The following is a 9394-nucleotide window of genomic DNA, read 5'->3' on the forward strand; positions in this document are numbered from 1 at the left end:
TTTGTACTGAAACTTTAACATTAAGAATTTAGTATTTTTCTTCAAAACAGACCTTAGATATTGATTTATTTTTACATATACTTCCGAATTATTTTTTTTTTATTTACTTAGTGTCAATAAGCACGTGTAATGAATATATTACTTTATTAAAGTAATAATTATGATGGACCAGTTTATGTATTAAGATGGAGACATGTTATCACAATTAAGAATAAAAAAAATCTCACATTCAAACATAATAAATTTCATAATTGATTAAATTTTTTACAAGAATTTGGTTGAGAATATTAAGCAGATATTATTATCTTTTAAATCTTTTAAATATTTACTCGAGTGAATTTTCTAACTGATTATAGAATTCTTTCCAATACTAACTAAAATCGATTTAATAGTGATCTTTGAAAAAATATATTCGATCTAAAATACACCAAAGCTTTTTTATTTTTTAATCGAACTACAGCATTATTTTAACTGAGCACTATCTGCTTGCAACACAATACATAACAATACATAAACCAAATATTTATCACAGAATAAGTTAGGATATACTCGTATGTGTTAAGGAAACTTTGACCCTACCCTGATCTACCCTTCTTATAAACGGTTCTCTTCCAAAACTCGACTAAAATTTTTCTAGCTATTAATTCTGAGGAACTGAACTATGTTCCTGGTACTCGAGTGAACAATCGTTTACAATTCACTAATAACAGACACATTTTAAGTAATGTGTACGAGTATTATCATTAAATAACTTTAAGAACTCTTGAATAATATTGTAACGCAACTGACAAGTCTGTTAGTATCCGCAAGCAAACAAATTCGCCTACTTACTTACAGTAGTACTATTTTCTTTCAATTGTACTACTTATTTTGAGAGAATGAGATCATATCTACATTATTTGTAAATGTTAATTATTTTGTAATGAAAAAAATTATATTTGTATAGAAATATTTTACACGAACTCAGTACGCATCAAAAATTAAAAATAATTAAAAATAATAAAAAAATTTCAATGAATTTTTTAAACAAAATATATAAAATATCTGAATCTATTGGCTTAGCTATAATTTCAACAAGTTAATTTATATATTTAAGTATATTTCTGTATTATATAAATATTTATACATATTTTTATATTACATAAATACTTATAATTATGTTCGTATTGGTGTCGACCTCAATATTTATATTTGAAATTTTTTGCCGGGCTTTAGGTCGTGGTTTTTAATTTTAAATTTTTATATAATAACTTGTATTTTATATAAAATAAATAAAAACAAACTTTGAATTAAATAAAATATCACAAATTTAATTTATGTAATAAATTATTTAATTAACAAATATAAATAATACAATACAAGTTATTATATAAAAATTTAAAATTAAAAACCACGACCTAAAGCACGGCAAAAAATTTCAAATATAAATACTTATATATATAATAAATAATATTTTTGCAATAAAATAACGAAGTACTTTTAAAAAGCTTCTAAAATTTTCCATGACCTAACACAATACCAAAAACATAATAACTTTGAAATAATATTGAATATTTAACAATCACACAAACCCAACGCCAATTATTCTTGGGGAAGAACAAGCGAGTTTGTGTTATTGTCGAATTAATATTTTTTTCTTGAATATATTAAGTACATATAAATTTATTTTATCTATATAAGAGTTAATTTTTTTTAGTTCCAAAAATGTAAACAAAAAATACAGACATATAATTTAGCTATAATAATATTTTATGATACTCGAAACTGCAATGACCTGTTGTTTGAGGAACTTCCAACCTGTTCCCTATTAAGAACGTTACTCAGTGCTTTGAAGTGATCGGCAAATAATAAATAAAAACAAAGCACTAAACTCAAATCCAATTTCTGTTCACTTATCTACACAAAACAAAAAGCAAGAGATACATTTCTACTTCATAACTCTCTCTCTCTCTCTCAATCAGTCTCTTTATCTCTCTCCATCAAACTCTTGAGTTCTCTTTATATTTGAGTTCCCACTTGATTTCATACATTTATCTCTAAGCTTAAACAAGTTTAGCTTTTTTATGCTACAAAACTACATAATTGTTTGGCTGATTTTTTTTTGCGAACTTATTCTTACTTAAATTCTCAAAGTATCTCACGAAAAGATTTAGTTGAAGTGAATCACTTGTGGTATATAAACGATATAATTGATAAAAGGATTACGTCCAGTGAAAAGTCTAAGTAAAATGGTGGCATTAGAATTAGTTTTAATAGCAATTGCATCCTTATTCCTGCTTTATAAATGGCTAACGGCAACTTATAATACGTTTGAGTTACGTGGTGTGCCCTACGAGAAGCCCTATCCGTTAGTGGGCAACTTTGGTGCGGTGGTTCTTAATAAAGAATCAATGAGAAAAAGTTTTATAGAATTTTATAAACGCAATAAATTACAGTAAGTTTAAAAATAAATTTTATTGATTTAAAAATGTTGTAAAGAGATAATTTTTTTATATAGTAAAGTGGTGGGTTTTTATAATTTTCGTACCCCTGCATTTATAATAAATGATCCAGAATTAGTTAAAAAGTTGGCTGTTAAAGATTTTGAGTCTTTTCCAAATCATGCACCATTTTTCAATGCAGATGATGAACCATTATTTGCTGGTATGTTATCAATTATGAAGGATCAACGCTGGAAAGACATGCGTAACACATTGACACCAGTTTTTACTGCAGCAAAGATGCGCAGCATGCTTCCATTGATGAATGAATGCTTCCTTGAGTGCATAAATAATTTAAACAAAAAATTGGAAGGTGGAAGTTGTGAGCTTGAAATGAAACAATTCTTCACAAGACTCACCAATGACATCATAGCAACAACTGCTTTCGGCATTAGTATAAATTCTTATGAGAATCCAAAAAATGAATTTTATGATATTGGACAATCAATCACAAACTTTAAGGGCGCACAGATGCTCAAATTTATGTTATCAAATGTAATGCCTTGGTTGTTAAAAGTGAGTACATTTCTTTTGTATTTAATTAAATAAAATAACAAAAAAAAAAATTATTTCAAAATTACTTCAAATTTGAGTATTTATCATATTGTATTAATTAAGTTTAATAAAAATTAATTAATTTCATTAAAGTTGCTCGGTGTTCGAGTTTTCGATGCACACAAAACGGATTACTTCATGCGTCTCGTCGTTGATTCTATGAAATATCGTGAGGAACATAATATAGTACGACCTGATATGATACAATTGCTGATGGAAGCAAAGAAAGAGTCAACACAGAATTGGTCAGATATAGATATTGTTGCGCAATGTTTTGTATTTTTCTTTGCGGCTTTTGAGAATAATGCAAATCTGATTTGCGCTACATGTCACGAGTTGATGGAAAATCCTGATATACAACAACGTGTATATGAGGAATGTGTTGAAATAAAGGCGGAATTAAAGGAAGAGACATTAAATTATGAGACTACAAATAAAATGAAATACATGGAAATGGTGCTCAATGAAACTTTACGAAGATGGGCTTTTGCTGCTTTTACGGATCGTGTCTGTTCCAAAGATTATAAACTAACTGATGATGATGATAAATTACTGTTCGAATTTAAAGTTGGTGATCGTATATTCTTTCCAATTGGCGGTTTTCAATTGGATGAAAAGTATTTTGAAAATCCTGATGTGTTTGATCCGGAACGTTTTAGTGATGAGAATAAAGGAAACATTGTACCTTTCACAAATATACCCTTTGGCGTTGGACCTAGAATTTGTATAGGTATGTTATCAATAAATACTCGTAGGTTTTATTATACAATTAATATTTATTATCTGTGTAAAAATTATCTTTCGTTTTTATTTATTTACAGGTAATCGATATGCACTTATGCAGGCAAAGGCAATATTATATTACTTAGTTACGAACTACAAATTGGAACGTTCTGAAAAAACGGTCAAAAACGTTTTCGATGAAATGCGCGGTTTTCAAGTGACTCCAAATGGCGGTTTTTGGTTACGTTTTGTGTCACGTACTTAAAATGTCAACCATTTCAACAAGTGATTAAAACTCTATTAATTATAAGTGTTTATTTAAATTGCATAATTGCTGCACCTTTTTAATTATACCATATATAAATAATCGTATATGTGCTTCTTATATACACACATCATTACATATAATACATATAATTAATATATAATATTCTATAGTGAAACTTATACGAAAAAGAATATTTTATTTAATGTGAAAATTTTTATAAATTTTATAAAATAACAAAATTAATAAAAAAAACAAATTAATAAAGAACCGAAAAATTACAAAAACGTGAACATATGAGTTTTATCTAATGTTGACCAAGTTTAATAGTCCACAAGTCACAAGTTTTTACGATAATAAAAAAATAATTTTATATAATAATAATGAAATTAGAAAAAGTACCCACACAAATTATATCAACCACGTCAATTTGTTTTCACATCAAATATGTTAAGTAATTCATTCAATGACTAATGAAAATAGCTTAAAACTAACACTTTACAATGTAAATAATATTCTGATTAGAGGCTGAAATGTAAATTTAGAAACATATACAATGTCAATTACACGGAGAGATGCTAAAGTAGAAGTAAAAACTTATATTTCTGTACGAAATATACCGCATTTACATTATTACAGTAAAAGCCAGAGTTTCACAAAATTGTTAAATTATTTCTTTTTAATATAAATAGATATAAAACTCTAATCAATTATAGCTAAAACATTTATTAATATTGATGTATAAGTTTCACAGAAATCATTAAATGTATCTAATAGATATTCCATTATTGCCATTGCATCCTATCAATGCTGTCTATTATAATGATCTAAGTAACTAAACATTATATTATAAAAGAAGGTTCATAACTATCATGATCGACTATTCGACATTTTTGAAAAACCGGTTTTCGGTTCATTTAAATGTTAAGAGTTTCAAAATAACCGGTTTTTATTGACTTATATCTCATTATTTTTATAGCAAAAGGCCGACCTGAAGTGAAATATATAAAAGATTGGCATGTTGAGATGCGGAGAGGGATATGATATAACATGGGAAACCAAAGGATGATGAGTTGTTAATGGATATTATATCAAGTTGTTTAATTTAGAAACAATTGATGAAATTCAGCTGAAAGAAACCGATTGATAACTCCGTTTATAACATATCGTATTATAAAATAGTATTATAAAATATTAATATATAAAATATGTTACAAGAAGAAAAAAACAATAATATAAAATTGTAAGTGACCACCAATAAGACTGACCACAGTCTTATTGACTAAATGACAGCTATAAAAATTTTATATTAAAGATTGTGAAGATTTTGTGCATGCTTTATGTGGAATAAGTCTCGGTTTTTAATTAATAGAATACAAAAACAAAATTCATCAGTCAACCATAATTTTAATTTGCCTCTGAGAACATAACATCTAAAATTCAGTTAATTGAATGGTTCCAAATAATATTGTAGAACAGCTAGATAAGAAATGGAACAAAATCAAAATGAAGTTGTAGTATGAATACATATTATAATTCGGATCAGTTTTAAAAAGTGTTAGTAGTTTAGCGATAATTATGACCTTAAGGATAAACATCAATAACTATAAATTTTTTAGAGTTGATAGGATCCATATAAACCATCTGAAGTATTATAAATCAGCTTTCATTTTTTATTTTAAGAATAATGTAAGTACAGAAGTAATTTATGGTTATAGTTTTTCTTCATAGACCATAGTAACTTTTTATAAAGAGATTTTTAAAGAGGAGTTTTTAATTATTAAGTATTTTTATATTTTCAAGTAAATTTTTACATTATTTAATTACTTTTCCTACTGATATGTTGTCAAACTATATGTAGTTGGGTAGATAAGTGAGTCGCGCGCGCGCAGCTACTTTGACATACTTAGACCTATTATCCTGTTGTAATTCCACCGTACCTCAGGTAAAAATCTCTCTCTATTTTATGTGAAACCAAACACAAAGCCTTGTTACCATAATATGATATGGAAATAATTTTTGCAAATTGGGAGAATTCAGAAATGCCTTCTCTATTGAATACAAACTAAGTCTGCGTAATACTGGACAGTTTTAGAGAATACGCTCAATCTTCTCCTCTTCATCATAGCATCATCATACCTATCAAAAAGTAATCTCGTAGTTTAGCTGATAATTAATACACTCCAATGGTTGTTAATGGGGACATGTTTTATCTCAGACGAAAAGATTTTTGTATGCACATAACTAATTCTTTTATATTCTTTCGCTTATTATGGGGTTCTAGTTAAGTTTCGTAGCAATAATGTGACTCAAATTTCTTACGCTCGATATTTTTTAACTTGGGAAAGAAAAAATTTGGATTTTTATAATATATAGTAAAGTGAACAATCGCGTCTTTTGTTGGGAAGGCTCGCAATCCCGAGCTTATCTAGAGAGTCTGAATAAAGACTGAGTTATAAGATCGAAAATAGATTTAACTTTACTCCATTTTTGATTTGATTTCGAAATGGAGATGTCTGTAAAGTAAGTCTAAATAGAAACTGAGTTAAAAGATCGGAAAATAGATTTAGCTTTGCTCCATTTTTGATTTGATTTCGAAATGTAGATGTGCATAAAATTTTAATTGTTTTTTATTATATTTAAATCTATAAATAGGAATAATTTTGTGATAGCATATTTATGCCATTTTTGATTGCTAAATCTCGAGCGAATTGCATAACATTATTATGAGATTATTTTACAACACTCTAGATATTTAGCCAGAGTAGCAAAATTACACTGAAATGAACAGCTGTTTTTTATACTTTACAAAAAATGTGTGATTTGATTTGGTATACATATATATTACTGGAAAAAAATAAATTTCTACTAATACTAATACAGATATGTCAGATGAATCTATAAATTTTATAGATCGAGAGTAAATTTAAATTGAATCCAGATTTATCGATCGAAAACGCCATTAGTAATTTATTGATTTATTAATATATTTATTGAACATTGTAGAACTTTATAAAAATATTGTGAGGCATATATATGGTAATATAAACATTCATTTACAATTTTTATGTCGTCTACTTGACAATAGTATTATTCACTTATTCTCAGGCCACACTGCCTGTATAGTAGTATATGCAGCCCACTCTTAGTTTTAAATTCTACTCGAGGTGTTGCGTGAACAATAACTTTCAATAAATTCACTGGATGCGTATCTTACTTGACATCTATTTTAATTTTATACAACACAATAAAACAAATCCAGTTATAACAATTGTCTCTAGTTGATTATTTTGTATCTCTAGTTGGTATTTATCTAAACATGTGTAACTTTTAAATTTTTCTTTAAACTTTAGTAAAATAAAATTAAACACCCTGTAAGAAATCAATTTTGGTGATAAAAATATTTTACGACGTTACTTCAGTCTGAGCAATTACTACATATTTTGAAATTCAGAGATCTGAAACTTAAGTTTGTTTATAAGAAGCTTTCTCTCCAATTGCAAAAAGCTTTTGAAATAATTTTGACTACAAATGATAATCACAAACCACACCTTCAGTGCAGTTAACTTTCGTACGTGATGTATCACAGTTGATTAAGTTCAAAATGTTTATTTACTTAGTTTTATTATTAATCATATATACAGCGTATTTGCTTAATGGATGGTTGAAAAAAACGTTCACGGTTTTTGAAAACCGTGGAGTGCCGCATAAGAAACCGGTGCCGTTTATAGGAAATGCGTTGGATTTTTTAAAAGGAAAAGAATCTCTGCATAAAATTATGATCAGATTGTATAGACAAACTAAGCAGCAGTAAGTATCTAATAAAAATTTTTCAATATATTCTTTTATATATTACTATAATTTTAAAATATGTTTGAAAGATTATTTTAATATATAATTATATAATAATAATAATAAGCTTAACAAATTATTACTGCTAAAATAAATATGTATCTTTCAAGTGTGATTTTTAAATGTGTAGCAGTCAAAACAAAAAATCTTTACTATTTAAATATATTAAACCATCTGGTTAGCTCATTATGTTGATTGTTTAATATTTTGAACACTTCACTTTAAATTTGTTAAAAAAAAAAAATAAATAAAAATTAAGAAATAAAATAAACAAAAATTAAAGAATTAAATTTTTGGAAAATAATTAGATCATCATTTTGTAGGTTCCTTTATAATTTTATCTTTGGCCATAAAAGTTGAAAAATAGCAATATTTAATTCGAACCTGACCTATACCAAATATTTTTAGTATTTTTTTTTTTAATGTGAACATCATTTTTTTTTACTAATTGTTTTAATCAAAATGTTATGTTTTAAGTACATAAATTTCTCTTTCAGTATCTACAAATACTATTTATGTATTAGTATTTTTTTTAAATGCTTATCAAATAACAAATTGCAATGGAGTTATAGATTGTTTTGTTTATCTTTAAACCACTAAATTTATTTTTGGACAAAACATATGCACATTATTAAAAAGCTTTTTTCAAACAAATTCAAATTTTTTAAGAGTTTCTTTTTTTTTAAAGAAATACAAAAATGCAAATATTTAAATTCTACAAACATTTAACAATAATAAATAAACAAATTTAATTTTGAACGAAACATATGCAGAACATGAAATAATAAAATAAATAAAGAAAATAAATATTTAAAATTTGCAAACATTTTTTTGACGTACTGTACTGTAGTTTCTTCACAATTAATTAATACTAACGATAATATGACAGTCACTTGCATTCAGAGCTGTGCATTATTTAAAATAAATAATTAATTTTTTTCCATATTTATAATTATGTATTAAATTATAATATTTATATAAATAGGATATTTATATATTATTATAAATATTATAATTTTAAATTTTAAACATTTAATAATTTATAAATAATTATAAAATAATTTATAAACAATTATGTAAAAGTGGAATAAATATATAAATTATTTTATTAAAAAGGGTTAATATTATAATCGTTTATTATAATCGTTTTATATATTTGGCAATATTTTTGAATGGAATATTAGATAAGATTAGGACACTGTAAACTAGGGAACCATGCTAGAAGACTAGGTCTTCCTTTCAACCAAATCTGTCGTAGCTGTGGGGAGGACGATGAGAGCGCATCTCATCTTTTGTGTTTTTGTCCAGCTCATGCACGTCGGCGATTTAGTACTCTAGGAGCCCCCTTCCTTGAGGACCTGGACCAGTTATAGGATCGGGCTTTAAATAGCATTTTATGCTTTGCAAAAGGTTCTAGGTGGTTTTAAACCCTCAGGTTTTTATTATTTATATACGGCATCACAATGGGCCAAAAGGCCTAAGTGGATCCACTAGGGATCACCGGTATAACCTAACCTAA

The 9394-nt window shown here is 26.5% G+C and overlaps 2 protein-coding genes across 2 annotated transcripts in view; both read left to right on the forward strand.

Annotated features, from left to right (window-relative positions):
- The first annotated feature begins 2146 nt into the window (after window positions 1–2146).
- On the forward strand, window positions 2147–4150 carry LOC119684853 (cytochrome P450 9b2-like). Its single transcript, XM_038098984.1, has 4 exons — window positions 2147–2434; window positions 2498–2996; window positions 3129–3765; window positions 3857–4150. The coding sequence occupies exons 1-4, from the start codon at window positions 2229–2231 to the stop codon at window positions 4021–4023; spliced, it is 1509 nt and encodes a 502-aa protein (XP_037954912.1). The 5' UTR covers window positions 2147–2228; the 3' UTR covers window positions 4024–4150.
- Window positions 4151–7595: 3445 nt separating this feature from the next.
- The window catches only part of LOC119684862 (cytochrome P450 9b2-like), a 286885-nt gene continuing 285086 nt past the window's right edge, over window positions 7596–9394 (forward strand). Inside the window, exon 1 of the mRNA XM_038098995.1 lies at window positions 7596–7833. Within this exon, the coding sequence (XP_037954923.1) occupies window positions 7628–7833 (206 nt within the window). The 5' untranslated portion in view covers window positions 7596–7627. The remainder of the gene's footprint in view (window positions 7834–9394) is intronic.

This window comes from Teleopsis dalmanni, chromosome 2 (assembly GCF_002237135.1).
Source record: "Teleopsis dalmanni isolate 2A chromosome 2, ASM223713v2, whole genome shotgun sequence".
Lineage (NCBI taxonomy): Eukaryota > Metazoa > Arthropoda > Insecta > Diptera > Diopsidae > Teleopsis > Teleopsis dalmanni.